At 40.8% G+C, this 24,450-nt stretch overlaps 1 protein-coding gene across 1 annotated transcript in view; it reads left to right on the top strand.

Annotated features, from left to right (window-relative positions):
* The window catches only part of CPZ (carboxypeptidase Z), a gene marked incomplete at both ends in the record, with an annotated part of 33,577 nt that extends 10,284 nt beyond the window's left edge, over positions 1-23,293 (top strand). Inside the window, 10 exons of the mRNA XM_084204085.1 lie at positions 1,753-1,776; positions 2,692-3,066; positions 3,895-4,107; positions 6,147-6,343; positions 7,263-7,424; positions 12,901-13,059; positions 17,181-17,316; positions 18,400-18,539; positions 21,163-21,262; positions 22,938-23,293. Coding sequence (XP_084060211.1) covers positions 1,753-1,776; positions 2,692-3,066; positions 3,895-4,107; positions 6,147-6,343; positions 7,263-7,424; positions 12,901-13,059; positions 17,181-17,316; positions 18,400-18,539; positions 21,163-21,262; positions 22,938-23,293 — 1,862 coding nt within the window. The remainder of the gene's footprint in view (positions 1-1,752; positions 1,777-2,691; positions 3,067-3,894; positions 4,108-6,146; positions 6,344-7,262; positions 7,425-12,900; positions 13,060-17,180; positions 17,317-18,399; positions 18,540-21,162; positions 21,263-22,937) is intronic.
* Between the last annotated feature and the right edge of the window lie 1,157 nt (positions 23,294-24,450).

Below are 24,450 nucleotides of genomic sequence, written 5' to 3'. Positions count from 1 at the left end.
GGCTGACTCCAGACTTATGTCCAAGGTCTCTCAAACGTGGGTGTGATGATGTTAGAATGTAAGACCATCCAGATTCAGGGGGCAGTAACATCCAATTTTATCAGCAGGATTAATCGCTGGAGCTCTTACTAACAAGAGATCGTTTCTTTCTCTCTCCCAACTGGCATTGTACAAACTGCTATTCCTTGATTATCCCCAGATGTAGCACTGTATGCAGTATCTGGCTGAGATGAAGCTTTTTTAGAAATGCCTTGACCTTAATAACTAACTCACAGAGGGGATTGTGCCTAGCTGGGGGAAACAATGAAATCCTATAATGGATTCATCACTGTTGATGAACCAGGTATTATTCAATGCAATTATCATAATGTACTGAGCCAGGAAAGGAGTTTGTATGGATATAATTTTTTCTAGCTTGCTGCTTAACAGAACTTGTTGGTGTTGGGGATGGGCTTCTTCTGCTAGTTCTGATGCCTCATTTATTTTATGAGGTAATGTGGCTCAATTACAATCCATAATATAGAACCAGACTGATTTCCAATTAAATGTCTCCCTCCAAGATAAAATCCCAGGGTTAATTTGGTTCTCGTTACAATGACTTTATTTTGGCTAAAGAATGATCAACTCATTAGCAACACATATGCAGATGATTATGTTTAAACAAATATGCCAGGAGTAGAAGTTTAAACTCTTTAGCAGGAAAAAAGGATAACATAATGAATTCGGTCTTGTGAGGATAAATGCTCAATTTACTGACCAAGAAGCTGGGATGCCTGTCCCCCCAGAGAGAGCAAGAAGAAATAGCAACAGAAGAGATCCCCAGTACACCACAAGAAAGGTGAACCTGGTGGTGTTCAGACTTGCACAGAGTGATTTAGCTCCTTAGAGGCACTGGTGAAACCAACTCCAATACCTTGGCAGAAATATGTTTCTTTAGCTGCCAGTATTGGAGAAGGACAGTATAGAATTATTGGCTACAGGAGCAAGAGAAGCAGTTCCTGGGCCATCCAACCATGCTCCTTCAAAATCAAGAGAGCATCATTTATTTGACCTAGTAAACAGAAAGCAGAGGAGATCTGTTGGCTCTTTGCAAACACAGTGTGAAGGAATGCACCAGGGAATGAGAGAGCTACTTAAGCTAAAGGACAATGCTGGCACAACAACAATGGCCACAAATACTTTTAAACAGGAAATTAAAAGGAAATTTCTAGCTGTTAGAAGATGATCTTTTGGAAAAGCTTTCCTGTGAGAGTAGTTGGGGAGGGAAATAATTAGCTTTAAGACATTATTAAAAGTGTGATAAAACCCAACTGCTAGAGATACAATTAAGTAGGATGAGGAGGGAATAAAGTCCCCTCATATCTACCAAAGGCTGAATTGCTTTAACAGGAAAGGTATCCACAGCATTATAAGGGACAAAAATATCTTTTAGAGGAGATTGATAAAACACCTTGATATGTACAGGACTCATGTGGACTTTTAGACTAACCAGATTAAAAAACACCTAGGTTTTGATTAGTGAAATTTCCTAGGCACCTAACTGTGTGTGGATGAGGGGCAATGGGGTTTCTCAACTCAGCCTATTCTGAGATTCTGTGATATGTGCCTGCTGGGAATATGTGCTTGTTCCTGGTAAGGCTGGTATGGCTCAGTCTGAGCTGCAGCAGATACCAGATCAGACAACTCCTAACACAAAGGAGGAACCATGTGTACCCACCCTGTAATGATTTTTCTTTTCCTCTTTATTTACAGGTCAATGTCAAACTGTACAGAAAGGTATGAAGTGTCTTTCCTTGCTGTTCTTGAAGAACCTCAAAACCATAAGTATTCCTTCATAATTTCCTGACAAGTATACTCATTTTGGTGCTACAGTAGGCTTTCTCACAAGAGAAATGTGCTCTTTCATGCAGTGCAGTATTTTGCTGCTGTGGCAACAGTGTTTCTTACCAGCCAGAATCATTACCAAGAGAAGGACACTCAAATGTAGACCCATTACTTTAACAGCCAGTAATTTTATGAAGAGATGTCTTTCTATTACTCTTTTCCACTTCTAAGTGGGTTGAGGGTGTTACCAACACTTATCTTTCCTAAGACCTCCCTAACCTGATTTATTAAAATGTATTGGGTTCATGAGAATATACATGTGATCATATTATGGGTCTGCTTGCCTGTGAGTTAAGCACCAGAATGACTTTTCATCTCTGGGCAATTTCAATCAAACTTCGTGGAGGGTCTACAGTTTCAGAGATGTTAAACTCTACAAATTTTGCAGGGCCAAGCAAAGAAAAGAGGTAACTTAGCAGTACGTTCCCCACTAAAGAAGAAAACCTATAGGATCTCACACCTACTCAGGGAATCATATGACTATTCAAGGACAGGGGAGAGAGTGATATCACAAATACACTTTCATTCTGGAATCTTGAGTTTTTCTCACCAGCAAATTCCCACCTTTCTCTTAGTAATTCTCTGGTCAAATTTCTGAGCTCAAATTATATCTCTAGAAGCAAGCATGTCTCTCATCATCTTTCTATAAGTGGTTTTAAACATGCAATTCAGTTTGCAAACTATTCCCAGCCTACCTGACAGCTAAAGAAATAAGTTCATTTGACATAGTATTTGTTATCTTCTCTTTGTCTACTCAGAATATGATTGAAGAAAGTTATGTTTCCTATGTTCATCTCCTTTTCATAGCAAAATGTGTGGATATTGCCCTGAGTTCTTGTACTGATGTTGCCTACACTCAAATGGTGTATCCCAACTTTCTGGATCAGAAGTCTCGAGAAGTCATTGAGTACAGCTCTGAGTACCTGCTCATCAGCGTGCTGCACAACCTGCTCCAGGGGGAATGCAACCCTGACCTGAGGCTCCTGGGCTGCTCAGTGCTGGCCCCGCAGTGTGAAAAGGACAAAGTCATAAAGCCCTGCAGGCACGTCTGTGAAAACCTCAAAAAGAATTGCCTCCCTGCCTTTGATGCAATAGACATGGCCTGGCCCTACTTCTTAGACTGTGACCGCTTCTTTGCTGGGGAGGAAGAGGGGTGCTTCGACCCGCTGGCAAAGCTGAGAGGTGAGGGAGGGAGGGAGGGAGGGAGGGAGGGAGAGAGGGAGGGAGGAAGGAAGGAAGGAAGGAAGGAAGCAAGCAAGCAAGCAAGCTTGTCTGCGTGGGGAGGGTCTCGTCTCACTCAGCTTGACTTATCCATGGCACAAAACCTCTTCACTTGTCATGTCAGCCTGCTGTCTTTGTAGAGACCTGTAATGTGTCATTAATTTTGTTCAACCTCTTTTATAGACTTCATTAAACTGGTCTGAAGAAGTATCTATTTCTCCCCCTCATTTAAAAAGAGCATCAAGACAGGCAGCTCAGAGCACGATATTTGGATGAATTTAGATAATCCCTGTCCCGTGTGATAGCTGTCTATATATTTGAAATATTTTATTTAAAAACTGAAACTTTGATGCACTTATAAGTGTATGACTGCCTGTCAAGTTTAACAGCTCATTAAAATATTCTCATTAATGGTTGTCACAGATTTTTGTTTGGATGAAGATACAGATAGCTGAAGACAGATGAATCTCATTTAAGAAAAAAAAAAGATTCACCAAATTTAAAGGGAAAAATCTGCACAATTTGTTACTGAAATGAGCTAGCATGCCAAAGGTCAAATTTAACTGGAGGTTTCACAAATATTTGTTAGTGTGCATATGCCTTAGTAGGATTTAAAAAAAAGACGTCACAATAAAGTGTAGGATGTACTACATACATTTAAGGTTTTGATTGCAGCTTTATTTTCTATAATTCTTCTACTAATAAAGATAATTTGAAAAAAAAGTGCAGGTTTTCATATAATCCTCTGAGCACTATGGTTTTAAACACTGTTATGATTTTTCATTGCAGGAGAAGTAGATGCTGAGGAAGATTTGCCTTCAGACTTGCCAGCAACTTTTATTCAGTTCAAACACCACTCATATTCCCAAATGGTGAGCACGCTGAAGAAGACTGCCTCGAGGTGCTCCCACATTGCCACCACTTACAGCATAGGGCGCAGCTTTGAGGGGAAGGATCTTTTTGTGATTGAGTTTTCAACCAAGCCCGGACACCACGAACTGCGTGAGTTTGATCAGTGCTGAGCAGGCTGCTGCAGGGGAGCCCAGATTATCCAAGTGAAAACAGGCCCTGTTACTGGGACGCTCTCAAACTGTAAAAATCATTGACTCCAAAACATTTCTCCTCCCTTTTGTTTCCTGAGTTGCAGTGATAGCTGATGATTCCTTGTAGCAATTACAACCCGGCAGCAATTTCTTACTGTTATGGGCTCTGTGCATGACCGTGCTTGGTAGTGCTGTTCCTTGTATCACTGTGTATTTGGCTGCAGTGAAATCATTGTTATTTATTTGTGCCCAATGCACAAATTTGGGATACATTGACTTGCCCTCCCTATCATCTACCACTTCCTCACTGTCCTTCACATCCTAAAATACACAAGTCTTCTGAGAAGGCCTCAGATAGGGAAAGACATTGGCACTAAAAAAGGATGATTCAGCACAGAAAACAATCCTCCTGAACAGAGATTCAGTCACTACTATAGCTGTCACTTGGTGATACCAGGAATTTATGTTACTGTAGCCCCTGAACAGATGTTATTATACTATTTATAGATGCTAATATATACATTAGGATATGAGTCCTCACAAATTTTCTGCAGAGGGGAGCACGACAAATCTCTATTTTGTAGTTTCATCACTAAGGCACCAAGGGCCAGATTTTTAAGTGTTTTAAATTCTTCACAAAGCAGATAACTTTCTAGGGCAGAATAAGGTATTGTTTTCCAGTTACTGGCTCCCAGGTTGAAAATAATACTTGTCTAGATATGGTGGATTGCTGAGAGCCTCAGATTGCTTCTCATCAGAAGAGCTCCAGCATCAGCACAGCCTCAGCAGTGTGGCAGAACTGAACTACATCTGACCTAATACTTTATTGAGATTATGGTCTCAGATCAGGCTGCTGTGTCCTCTGTGTGCTGTGCTGCACACAGAGGGGACTCGGAGAAGACAGCAGAGACTGGTCACTTTGTTTACTCTCAGCTGTACTGCCCTGTGTGGTCTAGAGATATTTTGAGGTGCCTTTAAACTTAATCAGGTCCCAGTAGATGTCATTAACAGAACAAAGATCTACGTTACATTTTCCTGGCCTATCACCCTTTGTGTCTTTTTCAAAGATAATAAGTTGCAGGTGTCTTTTTGAGCTTGTACTCCATTTGCCAGGAAAACACAAAGCCTATGAATCAGGCTTTTAAATGAAAACTGTGATATGGCATGATAAAAGATGGTAGTTTAACACATTTCCTAGCATTTTTCTCTAAATCTATTGCTTCATGCTGCTCGGGACACCATAAAAGGAGGTAGAAATAGGTCCAGAGCTGGAGATTTTGCCAGCCTGAGCAAGTGGCATAATAGCTCTGTGCCAGGCTCCCTCCAGTGCCTAGTGCTCAAGGCTGGCCAGGATCAAAGGCAAAGATGAAGGGATAGACAGGAAAGGGTGTCTCCAAAGTGCACCTATTTTCAACTTTCCATTAGTCACTAAGGAAGGATGGAAATTGAGAGAATAACTACAGGGAATTGCAAAGTTATGTGTTTCTAATAGGCTTATTCCAGGGTTATTTAGCCTGAAAGCCCCTTTTTATGCATAACCCAACTTCTTTCCGAAATAAAGGGGTAGTACATTACATATCTGCAGGTGGTTTCTGGGATCTGTGACAAAATGAGGCATTGAAGCCCCCCCAAGGTAGGTCAGGGTGTCAGGGTTGTGTTTTGTTTCTCCCCAGCCATGGCTTGATATTTTTGTTTTCAGCGTCCTTTGCTCAAAATTAATGATGACTCTAGCAAAAGCTTAGAGCAATGATCAGCTCTTATGGTTTGGAATCCTAATAGTTTGGAATTAACTTTATTTCACACTATTTAAACTGTTGCTGAAGTGATGTTTAATGGAGAGAAGTTCACTTAGAACTGCTGTGCTATTTGCAGGAACGTGTGCATGAATTTAGCGTAAATAAAACTTTGACTCATCAGTAAGCAGCTTGGCTTACTCTGATTTTGGAAGCCACTCAGGTATAATCAAATTAAAGCATCTCATTATTTTACATTCCACAGTCAAGCCAGAATTTAAGTACATTGGCAACATGCACGGAAATGAAGTTGTGGGGAAGGAGCTGCTGATATACCTCGCACAGTATCTGTGCTCAGAATATCTTCTTGGGAACCCTCGCATCCAGACCTTGATCAACAACACCAGAATTCATCTCCTGCCCTCACTCAATCCTGATGGGTATGAACTGGCTGCAGAAGAGGTAAAAGTTTTATTATAAGCAGATGTTCAGGCCTTCATGTTTCTATAATTCTCCATGGGAAAGAACAAACTGGGAGGGGAGTGTAATGTAAAGGGAGGAACACTAATAATTGACTGCCAGAATCCCAGGTAGCATTGATGGTGCATTGCTTTCCAAAGATGATGTGAACAGAACTAAGAGGAAATCAGAGCCATATTTGTCAGTTTTGCTGCCTGCATGTGATGATGTGGAAATGACTGTGTTACTTTTTCACACACCCAGCACTCTCTGCTATCAGTTCTAGAACAAAATGCCTGACTCACTATAATGACTTACATTGTTTTATAAGGAAATGCAGTTAATTAACATGCTGATGTTCCCCCTCTTTTAAATCTGTAGGCATAATGAAATGTGAATATTGTCTGTACTGTCAAAATTTCATAATGGATGGCAGTTTTCAGAGATCAGCTCATGTCTGATGGAGACCTGTGAAAACTAAGATTCTATTATTTGTTACCTGACATTCTTATTTCCCCCTCTCTGTTTTCTTTATCTCCACTAGCATGAAGTAGACCTTTTTTCTCTGTTTTTGCTCATTGTATTAGTCTGGGGCTATTGCACTCTGCCTCATCCTGTCTTGGGGCTTCAGCTGTATTTTCTTTTTCTCCTCTAACCCACTCTGCATGCTGCTCTGAGCAAGAGGCTCCTGTGTTCCTTTCATGAGTCACATCACTGGTGAGTGAAACACTTCCTGAATGCTAGTTAGTGCATTAATATTCATGGGGACAAAATGTGATTAATTAATAAGCGTGGGTTTTTTAACAGTACAGACATTTTCAGTTTACTCCTTTTAAAACTTCCCTTTGATTAATCAGTTTCCACAAAGTGTTATTTTGAGACAGGGAGCTATTCTGAAATTGGCTTCTGTGTGGCAAAATAGGGGGCTGGTTACAATGGATGGGTCATTGGACGACAGACAGCTCAGAACTTGGACCTGAACAGAAATTTCCCAGATTTGACATCTGAGGCTTACAGAAGAGCTGGGATTCGTGGGGCCCGTCTGGACCACATCCCCATTCCACAGTCCTACTGGTGGGGTAAGGTATGAATTACACATTTTATAAATCACTTCTACTACAGAGCAGCTCAGGAGTTAAGAGACTGAAATTGCTTGTTCTGAAGTTATTTGCTTGTAATCAGATTTTATAAGGAGGACTCAAGTGGACAGGCTCAGAATTGGCATGAAAATCACGGTATGTCTGGCCAAAGAGGCAGGTGTCACAAATAGTTTGGAAAATTTGTGGACAATTTGAACTTTGCTGGTTTAGATTAAGAATAATGACTGTTATGAGGGGGTCACAAGTGTGTAATGATTCATCATTAGTGCTTTAAACCGTGGTGCCTGTTAAAGCCTTTATGGATTTGGTTGTCATTACACCAAGCCCTGCACAGGTCTGATGCAGTAGGAGTTTCTGCCATGGAAAATGTACAAATGCTGCATGTAAAGCTGTGTGGTGTCATCTTCCATTAAGAGAGGATATTTATAGATGACTGTAACCATATGGAGCAGTGGAAACAGCCAGTTGAGCTGCAGAGGTGCTGGGAGGGAAAGTTGCTGCTGCAGAGGTCAGAGCAGGATGGAGGCAGCCCCACAGGGCCTTGCACTCATCGTCACTAAGCTCTGTGTGATGTTATGTCAGGAACGCAAAGCTCAGCCCTACCTGTGTTGCTGGCAGACCAGCTGCCCACAGCACAACTCTAACTGGACCTTAGCTGCCCTTCAAAGAAGAATCTCCGGAAGCTAAATCAGTAGTTCAGATACTGGGAGCTCTGCTTTTCTTCTACTTTTAAAGTAATTGTATTCTGATTCAATATTTATTGCTGGCACAAAGTCTCAGAGAGGTGGGGAACAGCATTGCTTCATCTGGTGTCAGCAGAAGATTTGAAAGATCATACTCCAGGTTCCTACTCTGCTGCAGGTGGTCTTATGTAAAACCAGGTCTAAATCCCAAAGGCATTCCTGATGCTACCCCAGTGTTCTGGTACCCCGTTTCACAGTAGTAGAATCTAGATAAAAGTACCTCTCTTCCTCAGCATAATGTGCATATGAAGACCCAAGGCTGTAAGAGGCTCAGTAATGCACAGTGTATTAGACCACTAATTTCTGCCATAATTAAGCTCAAGTAGTTTATTCTGTTTTTGCATGTAATCATAAATCCCAGATTATGGCACTGAATTTCTGCATGGTTATAAGGTCACAAGCTTAGAAGTTTTCAACTTTTGTCTGAATAATAACAGATAACAGTGAGCTGTGTAAATGCGAGTGGAGTTCAGAGCCTCAGATGGTAAAGAAGGGTTGAGAGCTGTGGAGCAGACCCTGAGGCCAAATAAAAATATCTGGGAGGGAAAAAAAGGGATTTTAGGAGAAAAGTCAGAGAGATTTTGATTCACCCCTGTGGTGAGTTTCCCTAGTTGGATGCCAGGTGCCCACCAAAGCCATTCTATCACTCCCCTCCTCAGCTGAACAGGGGACAGAAAATATAACTAAAAGCTCATGGGTCAAGATAAAGTCAGGGAGAGATTGGTCACTAATTAACATCAGAAGCAAAACAGACTCAACTTGAGGAAATTTATTTATATCTATTTTATTTATTATTAATTGAATTGGAGTAGAGTAATGAGAAATCTTAAAAATACCTTCCTCCCACCTCTGCCTTCTTCCCAGGCTTAATTTTGCACCTGAATTGTATACCTGCTTCCCCATTGTGGTGCAGAGGAACTAGAAATGGGGGCTATGGTCAGTTCATCCCACGTTATCTATGGTACTCCTTCCACCTGAGGGGAAGGACTCCTCAGACCCTTCCCCTGCTCCAACATGGGAAGGAAAGGATGGAGATCTTCCTTCAGCCATGTGTTCCCCCTCTCTCTGTCCAGAGGTGCAGGGTTGAGGACCTGGGTAATATTGAAGAAGGTCAAATGTGTCTTTGACCATTTTTTTGCCACTGCCCAGTGCAAACTGTGAGCTTGTCCCTGTAACTCTGGATTTCCTGGCTCTAACTTCTTCCCTCTCCAAGTCCCTGGTTCTTCTGCTGACCTGGGAGAGAGCTGGTCAGTGCAGGCAGCCACTTGCAGAAACCATCTTTACAACCATGTATTTATCTTTGTTAAGCACTGTGCAACATCACAGCAGCTTACAGAGGGGTGGGTGGAGACAGCCCAGCATTGCCCTCACAGCTACCATCACAGCTCTGCCCCAGCTGCAGCACCACCCTGGGTTATCTGTCACAGACAAGGGACAGGGAACCTTGGCACACAACCACCCCACCCCACCTGAGCTCTGCCTCAGTGGGTGTGGACCCACTGAGGGGGTTACAAACCATCACTTCTCCTGCAAACCTTTTTTTGTTTTTAAAGAAGAAATAAGATGGCCATCCAAGGTACCTGTATGAGCACCAAAACTCAGGGAACTTCTAGGTGCTCTCCTAGCCTCAAAGCTGCTTCTCACATAAAAAACCCTCAAACATCTCCAAATCCATATGCTTTACAGAGCATATGAGGGAACCAGGCCTGTGGCCTTAGTGGCACCACAAAACCTCCTTGCTGACTGTAGTTTCCTGTGTTCCACAAACCTGGCAGTAAGTGGTCTCACAGCCTTGTGTCTCCTCTGCTGATGGTACCATGGGACTGCCAAATCAGCTGTCCCTTAATGACCTTCAGTTTTGTCAGTCAGATGAGCCCATGGCTCTTAGAGTGGTGCTTTGTGCATACAGGAGCATTAGGTTGAATGTTTTAACACCAACCTCTCTCCTTTCATTTACTTAACAGTGTTTGTTACCTGCCTTATTAAAGTAATTACCTGAGTGCTGCAGGGCATTGTATAAAGATCAGGAAGCAGAAAGTGAGCTCAGCCAGAGCTCCTGCTCCCCAAAAGCCTGGCTTCATTCAGAGTGTTTTGTTCCCCTCTTCTATGAATTATTGTAATAAATGGTCTGAGGGCTCAGACAGAAAGATTTCAGGCTACATCTCAAATACAGTTCAATTGTCTTGGTTCAAACAGAATTCGGAAGTCTATGCCAGTGGAGGCTGGCATACTCTGTAAGAAAATTAGTCTGGCTGCTTTTTAAAGGGAGAAAAAAAATCTTTGAAAGCTATGGAGACAGTGACTAATTGCAGTATAATTGAAGAAATGAGATTCAGGTTTAAAAAGGGTAGTGGCCCTTCTCCATACTCATGCAGAAATAATTTCTCTGTTTTCTAGTTGTGCTCTGAATTGTTCTTGTGAGATGGATAGTTTAAAATTGATCTCATCTAACTTAAAAGCAAAAGCCCCGGTGAAAAAAAAAAAAATTAAACTCCACAAAACCCACATTAAAGGAAAACTCAAAGTCAAGAGTGGCATAGATAACACCTGCTGTCATCCAGTGGAGCTGAACCAGAATATGCTCATTGCATGCCACTGAAATGTTATTAGGATAAAAATAGCAGCATTGAAACTCCTGTTTTTTCAAAACATTCACTTCAGTAGGGCACTGTCTCTGTGAGACAGCACTGTCTTTGGGTTTATGCTTAGTCAGTTGGCTGATCAGGATGAAGTATTGAAACCAGGAGCTCTCAAATAAAACTGTATTTGACTCTTGTTCACTGAATTGCAGAAGCAGCTTTAAAACCCTGTCAAGGCCCAAGGCTGCTGTTTGAAAGCAGGGCTGATGCTGTGTCAGGCATGGCCTCTCTGGCTGGGCAGCAGGTGCTGGGGCAGCTGCAGCAGGGCAGGGAGTTGATGGGATTTTGGGACAGCAACCTCCTTATAGAGGCTGGTGCTATGGACTTGGAAGGTGTGAGCTTGTTCCAGGTGCTCAACCACCCTGAGAAACTCCCAAAGTGCCCAATGCATGGGGCAGGCAGTGACACAGCCCCTTACAAACCCTCAGGGGTCTTCTCTTCAGAAGACATGGGCTCAGAGGATGAACTTCCAGGGTGCAGGTGGAAGTGGCTGGTTCAGTTCAAAGCACTACTGGGATAAAGATCATGGTCAGGTCATCCCAGGGCACTGTACAAAAGCCAGAAAAACAAATCCTTTGGTGCAGATAGCATTCTTTGGACACTGCCATGTTTCTCGTCAGGAAGCCTGGGGGCTTCTTTCTCCTCCCACTTCTGCATTGTGTGAGTTGGTGTGTGAGACTGCTAAAAGTCCTTTCCTTTTGGAATGTCCTTTATCCGTATTTTTAATTTTTTTTTAATGTCATGCCTTTCCTGGAAACTCGGTGTTTAATCTTTCCTATTATGTAAAAATCTTTGATTAGGCTTCTAGTGGGCACAGTGCATTCTGTGTGTTCCTCAGTTGATCAGACTTTACCTGTTACATCCCATTTTTTAAGTTGTCTCTTTAAAATGCTGAAGTTGAAAGCTACAGAGTAGCATTTGTGGATCCCCAAAGGTTTTTTAACAATAGCAGATTAGGGACTGATCCAAAGAAAACAGGAATTACTATTGTTGAAACACTTCAGGAGCTTTATTCAGTTGGTTTAGTAGCTTTTTTCTTGTTTGTTCTGGATGTTTTTTCCCTGCACACTGTCAGTCACTACTGCTCTGGAGCCCTGGCTGCCTGGTTTTCTGACAGCTGAGTCAAAGCAAAGGGTGACAAGCAATCCCTAAAGCAGCCCTAAATAGATGCTGTACTAACTTCATCATAACAGGTATTTCTCATTTTTATGAAACCTGCAGACCTGCAGTGGTGCAGGGTCCAGATGAGCAGCCTCTGCCCTCCTCAGGTTTTCCCCAGGTAACTGGCCCCAGCTGCAAGGAAAGGAACCTCAGCTCTCCGGGGGCACTGGCGTGAGTCTGGGCTTGCAGGCACCGGCCGCCAGGTGCCACTGTTATCCCTAAGAATGAACCAACGCCGGAGCATCTCCCGGAAATCACTCCTCAGAAACGGGGTGAAGGAGCCTTCTGCGTGCCGGGTGCCTGAACATCTCTTGGAGTCTGCTGCCCTCTCCCTTGGCTGCTGTCACTGAGGGGGGACTGTCAAAAACTTGACTTACCTGCCACAGTTCAATGCGGGCAAACCGCAGGCACTGATGTGCTTTATACGTGTTAGTTTTCATTTATTTACAGATTAACCTGCACCTAAGGATAGCAAATATATTTTCAACAAGGGATGAGAATTGCAAATTTATCCTCCTATTCCAGTTTATCCATTCGGATTTAATCCTGCTGATTCAGAAATTAAATTAGATAGAGAGTTAGGTAAGTAGTGATAAAATCCCACAAGTTTTCCATCCTAAAGTACTGCCATCATAATTTGAAAATGTCACTGTAAGGAAAAGTTTCTTCTGCTGTCAAATGTTCTCTTTTCTTTTTTGTTCCAGTTTTTCCACAGTGAACAATGTGTATCATCCATTCCCTGGAGAAAAATTATTTTCTTCCCCCAGTAACTTTTGGGCTGGAAGAGCCAAGGAGCTTCAACATTCTCCTTTCAACACAGTCTTTTCTCCATTGGGCTTCATCCTGCACAGGATCAAATCCCTTTGGAGTTGCATGGCTAGTCACAGTTGTTTTTTTTTTTTTCTTCTGGATTTCAGGTGGCCCCTGAGACAAAAGCAGTCATGAAGTGGCTGAGGTCTATCCCATTTGTGCTCTCTGCCAGCCTGCATGGGGGCGAGCTGGTGGTGACCTATCCTTATGATTATTCAAGGCATCCTATGGAAGAAAAAATGTTCTCTCCTACACCTGATGAGAAGGTAATGTTGCTTTTGCAGGGTTAGGATGTTGGTTCCATTTGTGGAATTATGGAAACATTTAATAAATAACAAACTTTGATTAAATTAGATCATGTACAAGTGTGGGTATGTATATGCATTTATGTATTAAATATGTATAAATAACATATTTATATACATAATCCAATTGTATATATATATATATATATAAGTGTGTATATATATATTTATATTTATATACATAATCCAAGTGTATATATATATATATATATATATTTTATTTGTGTGTGTGTGTGTATATATGTATACAACATGATATCAGCTCATTTGGGTAGAGCTGATGCTAATAATTCCAAGGTCAAGTGCTCAATCCCCACAGAGGCCTTTCACTTAAGACTTGGGCTTGATAATCCTCGTGGATTCCTTCCAACTCAGCATATTGGGTGACTCTGATTTATACACTTGCTTAATGTGCTCTAAAATATAGAATTGTTTACACACTATCAGCTTGGTCTGGAAAGATTTACCTAACTTTTGTGAGGCCAAATATGGTTTTATGAAGCACAGATTAGAAAAATCCAGGTTTTAATTTTTTAAGGGAGTAGGCTGTGATATTTTTACCACTGGTTTCCAGAAGAAAAGGAACAAGCCTGACCAGCAGTGTTATTTTCCTGTGGAATCCACAAGAAGTAAGGGGAAAAAAAGCTTGTTGCCATATGGTGGCAGCCTTGTAACATTTATTCCAGATCAGACGAATGGGACTGGTTTCCCCCTCTTGTCCCTGGAAAGTTCCTCATTTGGGACTCACTGTAAATCTTCTGTGAAATTTTTTGCCATCTTTCCTATTTCCCTTTGGTTTCCTCAATCTAGTATTCATTGCCGACATGCCCACCAGGAGAACAGCAAGCTTTTCAGCCTTCTAGCTGAGCTAAAAATATCTGTGGCCTCTTAAGAAAAGTGGTTCTTTATATAAACAAAGAACAGTTGGAAATAGTCAGAAGTTGATCTTTGACTTGAAGCATCCTTTATCTTTGAGCATATCTCTAGGCTGACCTCTTCTGAAATGGCAGTTCTCACTAACACATATTAAATATTTAAAGATGTATGACTCTTCAACATTTTCTGTATCAATCCATTTCTTCTGAGCTGTACAATGCCTAATGACTATGTGTGTATGAAAATTATTTAGCAGTAAAATTAACCAGGCACTGCATGGCAACAAGCCTGTGTAAGAAATATCTGGTGGGTTCTAATGCAAGCTGCAGAACCTCTTGCTGAGGACTAGGGGAAATCATAAAATTGTGCTTTTACATCCCCCTGCCTGGGCTAGAGCTATCCTATGTTTAGGTGGTGAAGGAATATTGCCATGTGTGCTTTATCAAGCAGTTCACCCCTGGAATGGAAGTACAGCAGTACTTCCATCATTTCCACTCAGGGACAGCACGTGTGTTTTGAGTGAAAGGATGCAACCACACAGACAAAGGTCTCTATCCCAGTGTAGTGCACAGCTGGACAAACCCTAATGGCACTCCTGGTTTGCAACACAGTAAAATATGGAACCCTATACAGTTGACTGCTGCATAGTCAGTGACTGCAAAGTCTGGAAATTTGGCTACAAATCTGAAAGTTTAGAACATGCAGGGGAAGGCTGGGGATGTCTTCAGTGAAAAAGTGATTTTTCAAATGACTCAGCACAAGAAACCTTAACAGCCCTGTTAGTATCACTTGAAATTTCTCACAGAAATATATAAAACCTGTACCAGTGAAGTGACCTGCATTTAAGTAATGTGATCTACAGCTGCTGCTGTCAGGGAACCTGCATCCCAAAATACAGCAGTCTGGTTATCTGCCATACATTGGCCATAACCATTGTTCTGAATGCTGACCTGCTACATTCACTCTGCAAGGGGAAACTTGCAGACCAGGGTGAAATGCTGCAGAGCAGATGATAGCCAGATATTAAAAAATTAAATTTTGAGAAATATATTCGAACCATGTTTCTGCATTTGAAAATGCATCTGTGCTTCCACCTCCTCATGTCTGTCATGGTCCATGTGTGGAAGCACAAGGACCATCTCCTCTGCTCCAATACACTGCAGATTTCAAGTCTCTTTTTTGGCCTGTACCACAGCCTGGGGCAGTACTGGCTGAGACCAAGGAGTATCAAAGCTGGACCATGTCCTTACACTCATATTCTTGCATCTGGTTCAGCCCACCTAAAAACTTTCCCGTATTTCGGGGTTTGTGTAGATAGATGTTTTAACACTTTTCTTTTTTAACAAGAAACTGAATTGATGACTCTGCTTACCAGAGCACAAAGGTCACACTAGGTCAAGTTCACTCCCTTTGGTGAGCTAAAACACTCCCTTCCCTCCCCCTGAAAAACCCAACCTGTGGCAGTGAGTGGGGTAAAAGTGCTGGCTGAGGTAACAGCACTGACCTCACTTTACTGAGTTAAACCTCACACTGCCAAAGTCACAAGGATTGCTCTGTTCTTCCCCTTTTTGTTCCTCTACATTATACCTAAAATCTAAGTTTCCTTGAGGTCCATGACTGGTCATACATTAGCTTCTAAGTGATAACAAATGTATTGTTAAGCAGGAACTGGTTTTTTCCTCTTCTCACTACTGGCCTTCTTTCACTTGAACTATTGGCCAGGCAAAAGCCTTGTGCCTCTTGGTGTGAAATAAGAGGAGGCTTGGTCACTGGAAATAGGACATCTGCAGATGTTTTTGTAAAAGGTGAGGATCATACTCCTAACTCACATAGGCACCTTCTAAACTTTATAATAAATACCTACGTTCAGAACTGGGACCCAAATTCCTGTAGAAATTAAATATATTGATCCTGGCACTGAACTATTGGCAGTAAAAGTTCTTCTTAACATATTTAATTAACATCTATTTCTTTTCAGCAAAACTTTGAAGGACACAATTTTCTGGTCTGAGCAATACCATAGAAACTTAAGGGAGTTGCAAAAGCATTTTTTATTAAATCTGAATTTTTGGTTTCTGGTCATCAGAAGTATTTCAGTAAAGTCTCTTTACACTTATATTAATCTCTCTTTCCACCTTTCCTTGCTCACCTACCTGATCCCATAATTGGCTCAGCTATGTGGTTATTAGAAACAATCACAAATATCAATCAGTTTTCTGTGCTTGGTCATTTGGGTCTTTATCCTTGATGACAACACTAGGATAAAGCTTTAGGACCACTTCTAAAACTAGGATTTTAGCCACCAAATTTCTTGCATACACTGTCTTAAGCAATATGGAATGAAACTCATGATGATGAATAGTAGTATCAAGTAGCACCTGATAACTGCTGTAATTTCAGTGTTGAAATCTGAGAGTCTTGCCATAGCAGATGAGGTCCAAACAGACAAAAAGGAGTGGGAGAATTTTTATACAAAGTTGGAATAACCATTGGAGAAGAAGGGCAGGAACATGATTCAAATAAATGGTTTCTTCAGATAACTGCTCTTTCTTCTGTCTTCACTACATGTTCTGCCACTGTTCCTTTCTGCATGGTGACTGCTCTGCTCTTCATCACTGTCAACACTCTTTGGAAATCAGTGGTAACATCCTGCATCATCACATCCTATCCTTCACTTTTTGGAATCGTTTCTGCCCACACAGAAGGAGCTCTCTCTGAGATCAAACTGGCAGGTCTTCCTGTGTGAGTGATAAGTGCAAAGCAAATTGACACTGACTATTTTAAACAGCAGCATTCAGTGCCGAGATTTAGTTGGGCTGAAGGGTAAAAAATATCAAAAACTAAAACAAAACCTAAAGGAGTCCTAAATTTCAACTTTAAAACCTGGGACTTGAAGTACAACCAAAATGTCCTTTGCTCCTGCCCCAGGTGGTAGATTGAAGCCAAGTATCAAAAAATCCACTGTTTTTTAATATGTTGTCCCTAGATAAATATACTGGATTGCAGAGAAGAACTCTAGAGAAGAAGACAAACCAAAATTTCTTAGCGACAAACAAAACTTCCTTGTAGAGCAGTTCATCACCTCCTTCAGTCTCGAGGACGCAGGGTGGCTCAATGTCTGGACTGACAACAGCAATAGTTAATAACAGCAATGGCAAAGTTTTCAGTTTGCAAAAGCAAAGATATTCCAATCATGTCTGTTGCAGGTGTTCAAGATGCTGGCTAAAGCCTATGCAGATGCACACCCCGTCATCTCGGACCGGTCTGAACTCCGCTGTGGTGGGAATTTTGTGAAACGTGGAGGTATTATAAATGGTGCTGAGTGGTACAGCTTCACTGGAGGTAAAACCACTTTACCATCATATCAAGTGAGGTAAAACCTCTATGTGACCTTTATAAGACACCAGGGTTTGAACAAAATGATTTTATTCATTTCAGTTTGGTTAAGGTCCCTCCCATAAAAAAAAAATTTTTAGGGGATTTAAGTAGCAAAATCTATGTTGGTAATGTTTTTATGCAGATAACACGGGATGCATTCAACCCCAATGGGACTTGAGGAAAATTAACAAGTTATGCAAGGATCAAATTTGTTATACTATATAATATAATATTTTTATATTTAAATCTGACATGTAGAAATAAATGCTTAATGCTATGCTCTCATTCCTTAGCCTCATGAGTCTGAATCCCTCTTGTAGACAATGCATGTGCTGCTTTCTTATCTGTTTAAATAAATTCTTTTTTCAGGGAAAACTACAACAGAGACAAACATCCAATTCATTTGTGCTTCCGCTGTTAATTTGGTTTTCCCAATAAAAGTATTTTGTTTTCTTTAGAATTCCTTCAATACTGGCATGGATAAAATATCAGTGTTCATAAATTTTCAGCAGCGCTTCACTTGTGTTTTCCAATAGGACTCAGCTGGATCCCCAAATAATTATGTTGAAATTAGACATTTGGAATGCTTTGGGGGATGCATGAGAATTAGGTTTAGATCTCTTTGGCATACTTTCTTCCCAAAATTATATCCAATGTCTTTTGTACAGAAACAGTTTTGGACATAATAATGGCAATAGGTCATTTCTGTTTTGGTGACCTTTGGCAATCACTTCTGATAGAGACGATTATACAATTTCTGTGATTAACCAATCTTTATTGCTCTATTGCTACTTCTTGGCCAGGTGAATAATAATGTAAAATTCTGCTTTTTTGCCTGAAAGAAGTGTCACTGTTGTTAGTTTTTATAATTGAAACAAGTTATAGAATTCTGAATTTGTTGAACACTTTTTATATATTTGCAAGCACTTTTTACAGTGTAATAACCCACGCCCATGGGGACAGCATTCAGCTGACTGCAGCAGCAAAGCTCCAGCTAAAAGCTACATGGCAGTTCATGAGCTGTTCTCTTTCTTTTTAAACCTGTAGGTATGGCAGATTTTAATTACCTTCACACAAATTGCTTTGAAGTTACCGTGGAGGTAGGATGTGAAAAGTTTCCTTTGGAGGAAGAACTGTTTACAATCTGGCATGAAAACAAAGGTGCCCTTCTGAATTACATGGAAATGGTACTGCTCTGCTTTTACAGACCTTTTTGCTTTATGTTTTTCTTTTTCATTCTTTGTCAAAATTAATTTCTTTGCTGTTTTTCTGGTTAGCTCTTGAGATGTTGCTGAATCAAACACCACACTCCTCCAGGGGTCCCAGCGCCTCAGTTTATCTAGCAGGACACACAGGTGGTATTTTGTCTATGCTGCAGAAGGGATTGAGATGGAGGACTGCAAAGGCCTTGAAAATAGTGAGAAAGGGAATTATCTGTGAATACTTTGGGCAGCATTATTCATCAACAGTCCAGAATTTTAGCACTAGAGAAAACCTGAATATTCAAAAAAGAATGAATCAACTTTCCTCTTGAAGACTAAAGCAACAAGATCTGCTCTCCAGAGAGCTTCCTGAAATTTTCTTTTCCATGTTCCATGTTTGTGTCCCATATGCTACTGTCCCACAGCAAGAAATTTAGATTCAGCTAAAATCTTGCTAGAAGTGCCATTTACACACTTTCCATCTTGATTTCTGTATGAAAGTAGTTATTCAATACCTGAAGCCAAAGCTTCTAAAGGAAGAACTGTGTGTCTCTGAGCATTAAAACACGACACTTAAATGTCATTTTTAATAATAAGTTTAAGCTCAGCAAAAACAAATACCTCACTGACAATAAGTAAGTGAGCGCAGAAACAGAAGTTGCTCATCTTTCTCTCAGCCATTAGTAGATTAGCTTTCTGTCATGCCTTATTTTGATAGAGTATGCAGTAATTTAAAATTGTTAGGAGTGTTTTTATGGCCTTTCTAAGCAACCTCTTGCTACTTGTGGTAAGTATTATCATTCAATAAAGTCTACAGTACAGACCACCAAACTCATTTCGTTTTACAGCTGTCTGATGAAAATGAGTTTTAGTGAATCCAAATGGAGCTGGGTTAAATCCATATATATTACAATTGAAGTCTTCAAGATGTAAAGATTTTATAGTGTGAGATACTGTAGAAGTCTGTGCTGGAAAAGCTTTTTGAGTAAATGCAGGACAGTAAGCAAAACAACTTTGCAGATAAGGATGACTGAATTACCCACGATAAGGGTTAAATCTGCCATAACCAATTCAAACTTTTCTTATTCTGATATATACCAGGCTGTGTGGTGTGTGTACAAGTACACTTGGCTCAACACACAGAAGTAGAATTCATTTTCCTAAACACTGATCTCTTCTCCCCATCAGAAGCAATATGAAAATACCCTACCAAACTCATGTGACACCGATTTGAAGAAAAATGAAAATAGTACATTTAATAAAGCAAACCAAAGCAAGATTGGGAAAGAAATTTCAATTTTGTCATTTTTATCCTGTTATGTTATAATTGCAAAATTAGTATTGAAGCTGGATGAGGTCATACTACTTTGAGTATGTCTACACTGTAAATTGAATTTGAGTCCAAGATGACTCTTCTGACCATATTTACTCTCTATCCATATGATAAATCCCCAAGTCCATGCTGCAAAGCAAACTGCAGTGCTTCATTATAAGGGATAGTTTTCAAATCCTTATATTGAGTTGCTCCTAAACTTTCCAGTGAGCAGCTTAACTCAGTATATGGAACAGCTGCTTAACAAGAGCAGTGACAACACAGTCTCACCTTAAATTAAAAACTACTCTCACGAGACTAGACTTTTTTTTTCAAACTTTGTATTATCAATTACTGTTGGATACTTTAATGGTTATTTTTAAACATATTTATATTCCAAGAAAAAAGTGAATGTGCTTTTCCCATTGTTTTGATGCTTTTTTTTTCTATCCTTCTCTTATGACAAGGGTACTGGGAAAGGGAAAGTTAGTGGAAGTGAAAAGAGGAGGTGGGGAAGTAAAGAACAACTCAAGTTGGTCATAGCTATTCAGAGAAAAAAATCAAAATGGAATTATTTTTTGCTTAAAAAGATCATATACGTTTCCAGATATAAAATATTTTAAATTTGGAACACTGTAAAAAGAGAACCTTAGGAGACTTAATGTTTAAATACTTGGAACTTTTATTCTGTTTTATTTTATTCAACTTCCAGTATAGCTGTTTGTGCACCTCCTTGTATGAAAAAATTCACATTGCTCTTTAGTTTGTCACTAAGCACATTTCTCAACAGCTCAAGCAGCTCAGTTCTGTGCTTGTAGAGAAGGGGAAATGGCTGCCATACACACTGCTGTCATGACATTCTGACAGGCAGTGAAGTGTAGGCAGCAGAGTGATGATGAGTCACAAATACCTGAAGTGATGCATTCTATTCAGGCCATCAGATTGGTTTTGAAAGCCTTAATTTTTCATTTCTTTGTGGTTCTGTGTCCACGGCAGACATTCAGAACAGTCCTTAAATAGTGTGGTCACACCACGAGGTGCCAGTGATTTCGGCAGAGAAGGGTCTCTCAATGCAGAGCCACACACCGATCCCAAAAAAGCTCTGGTTCCATTTTCCCTTTCCCGCAGTCCCCTTGGACCTCCCTAAATAGGCAATGTGATCTGAAGGGGCGTTATCTCCTGAGAGCCTTTGAATGGGTGAATTTTTTGACAATTATTTCCTCTCTACAAAGGTTTCCTTGTGATGAGAAGGTGGTATTGCAGTGACTCCCGTCTAACTCTGCTTTGCTTTGCCAGGTTCATCGGGGGATAAAAGGAATTGTGTCCGATAAGTTTGGCAACCCAATAAAAAATGCTCGTATTTCAGTCAGGGGCATTCAGCATGATGTCACCACAGGTAATATTTTTAGTTTAAGATTTTTCCTGGGGCGGATTGAAAGTACTGGGAGCTTAACCTGCAAAAGTATCGCCATGTTTGGTAGAAATGACGCCTTAATGGGAAACTGAAGGCTTGGGTGGGGGTCCTCTTCGAGAGTAACAAGAGAGAAGACGTGTTAAGCTGACTGCTAAGTCTGTCCTGTCTCTGGGATGATGGAGCTCTTGATGTGAAAAATTCCACCTGGAACAGTCTGCTGTCCACCAAAGCTAATTTGGGGGAATATGGCAACAGCTCTGCTCAGAGGCTGTAACTCAGCATGTGGAGATGTGGAGCCTTGATGGAATAAGTTAGCTGAGATACTGTGAACATGTTGCAGGTAGTGCAGTAGGATCCCCTCTGATTTTCACAACTAGAATAGTTGCAGAAATTGAAGGGTCCACAACCTTTCCTGTTCATGTGGAAACACATAAATATGTGCAGTTTTTGGACAATTATTATTGGAACATTGAATTATGTCCATTTTATACCTGTCACCAACTGATAACATATATTGGGGCATATACAACTGCTACTTTTCACAGTCATAAAGTTCTGAGCTCTTAGGCTGTCACTGAAATCAATGCTTTCTTTTTGTTATTGATTTCAGTGAGAACAGGGTAGGCATAGAAGTGCAAAATAGAAGATATGAATGGTTACATTTTGGTCTAATGATCGTTGTTGAATCAATTTGGAAAGCCAGAATGGCTTATAATGTAGTGGCTGTTTTCCAGCTTTCAGAAAAACTAGCACTAGAGGGGATACAATAGTGGAGATGATGCAGATTATTGAGGCTGGTGGGAGACTCTGGCATGAATTAGGGTCTTTTTCAAACTTCTTCCCAGACAATGGCTTCCCATTGGCAGTGGACCTTTTAAGGATTAAGAATTAAATAAAAATATGTTTACACTGTAGGAAAGAGTAATTGCTCTGAGTTAGGTGGGGTTAAAAATGTCATATGGTTAAAAAGTTTTTTGATTTTAGTGTTAAAAAGAGCTAAGAAATTCCATGAGAAAATAGTATTAATGCAACACTAACTGAGCTAAGAGACTTGCCATTCAAAATAAAGGAAATATAAAATGAGGAATAAATTTTTCAGTTTTAAAGCTCCCTGCTTTTGCCTGCAGGGTCTAACCTTCAGCTGGAGGAAATTTACACCCATTTTACACTAATGGCAATTTATACCAGCTGCAGCTCCAAGTCCATAGTCTAATATGTGAGAATGTCTGCAAAGGAATTGAATGTAATTTAATTAAAAGAGGGATTTCTTAACTCCTTAGACATTCTGAATATATATATGTGTATATATTGCAGCCTGGATTCTGATTTAGCTTTCTTAAGTTTCATTTAGTTTAAAATTGATTTCTTTGGGAGTTATTCCTTGTACCCCAGGGAAAAGCAGCATGAAGGAAAGCATCTCTTCCCTGTGATACAGGCACAGCAGGTAGTGACATTTTGTATGTGAATTTTACTCTATTACCTCCCAAGGGCCAGCTTTTCACAGGCAAAGTCTCTTTTTGTCATCTAGAGTTTGCCTTCAAACTTTTCCCAAAATCCGAGCTGCTCCCGTGGCCCACCCCTTAGCCACCATCTGCGCTACAGGGGCTGCCGGGCGTAAAGCTGAGCTCGGTTTTGTTGTGCCTGTCCCTTTCCCAAGCTGCCGACGGCGACTACTGGCGGCTCCTGCCTCCGGGGACGTTCATCATCAGCGCCCAGGCGCCGGGCTACAGCCGGGTGATGAAGAGGGTGACCATCCCCGCCAGGATGAAGCAGGCCGGGCGGGTGGATTTCGTGCTGCGGCCCGCCGAGGCCTGGCCCGGCAAGCTGCTGCGGCGCTCCATGGAGGACGCGTACGACCCTCAGGACCCGCTGGAACTTTTTGACCCTCACGCCCAGCACGGGCAGGCCGAGGCGCGAGGAGGGTCCGCGGCAGGCAGGGAGAAGCCGTGGTGGTGGTCGTACTTCAGCTCTCTGGACCTGCACAAACCCCTGTGGCTGCTCAAGCAGCGCTGAGGGACGGCGCCGCGCTCCGCTCGGCTCGCTCCGCTGCCCTTCCGGACACCCTCTTGGCAATATTTAAATGTTTCATTTGAAAATATAATATTAATTCAAGCACGCTTGCTTCTTTTGTTTTCTCTTCACACACAACTGAGTATATTCAAGTGGGCTTTTAAGTATTAAAAACGACGGTGCGCATCCATTCAAAGGGCAGATTTTATGCAGGTTTTTTTCTTAGTAATGCTCTGTCCTCTGCCCATGTAGTTAATCATTACATTCATTATTTATTAGGTTCTAAGTACCTGCAGGAAAATATTCCTGATCCTTTAATGCATTTTTGTACATGTTTTAATACATTAATGATAACATACTAAAAACAACGTTCAGAAACACTCAGAAAACTCTTTTATTTTCCCTGTTTACGCTAGCATATTAAGTTTATTACCTCTTCTAATAACAGCTCAAAATATAGGGTCTTTTCTTAAATTTTAAATGTTTTTACAAATTTTAAAATAAGCTTTTAGTGTATTTAGCAATATACTGGAAAATGCCTTTACTGCTGAAAATACATACTATAAATGTGTGTAGATGTAGAAAAATAAATGAGATAATTCATGAGGAATTTAGGTTAAAGTGTGACATAATACACTGAAATTTTTAACATCATGCACTGTTCTGAGCCTATGTACACATTAATGAAACTTGTAGACATCAAAGAAATCAAACTTCTTTTCAAGATACTTGAGTAAAGCTAGGTGAATAGTGGTCTTGCAAGATGCTGTCCTCTCTCAAATAGCAGATGCAATGTATTTTTTAAGATGATATATATATAAAAAAAGAAGTCCTTGATTTTGATGAAACACATAGGCCCACACCTCCTTTTAGCCTGGGCTGTTAATGATCTCCCTATACAGAATGTATTTCCCCCTCCAAATGCCACAGTGTGTGAATGGTGTGATTGTTGGAGCTGATTCACTTTCTGCAGGAGCTGCTGGATTAGCTGTGTGGATTGCCCTATGAATTCGAAAAACTTTTTTTGCTCATCTTAGGTAAAGCAGCCCCATTGCATGAGCCCCATAGTCCACATGCACATATCTCATTCTGTAGCTTCCTAGGAAGACCCAAGAGATGAATGATCTTAATTCTGCAACCAGATGCTGCACATGGCCGAG

This window comes from Fringilla coelebs (assembly GCF_963513975.1).
Source record: "Fringilla coelebs genome assembly, chromosome: 4".
Classification (NCBI taxonomy): Eukaryota; Metazoa; Chordata; class Aves; order Passeriformes; family Fringillidae; genus Fringilla; species Fringilla coelebs.
Note: the sequence above shows the minus strand (reverse complement) of the source record. Positions and strands in the feature narration are given on the sequence as shown.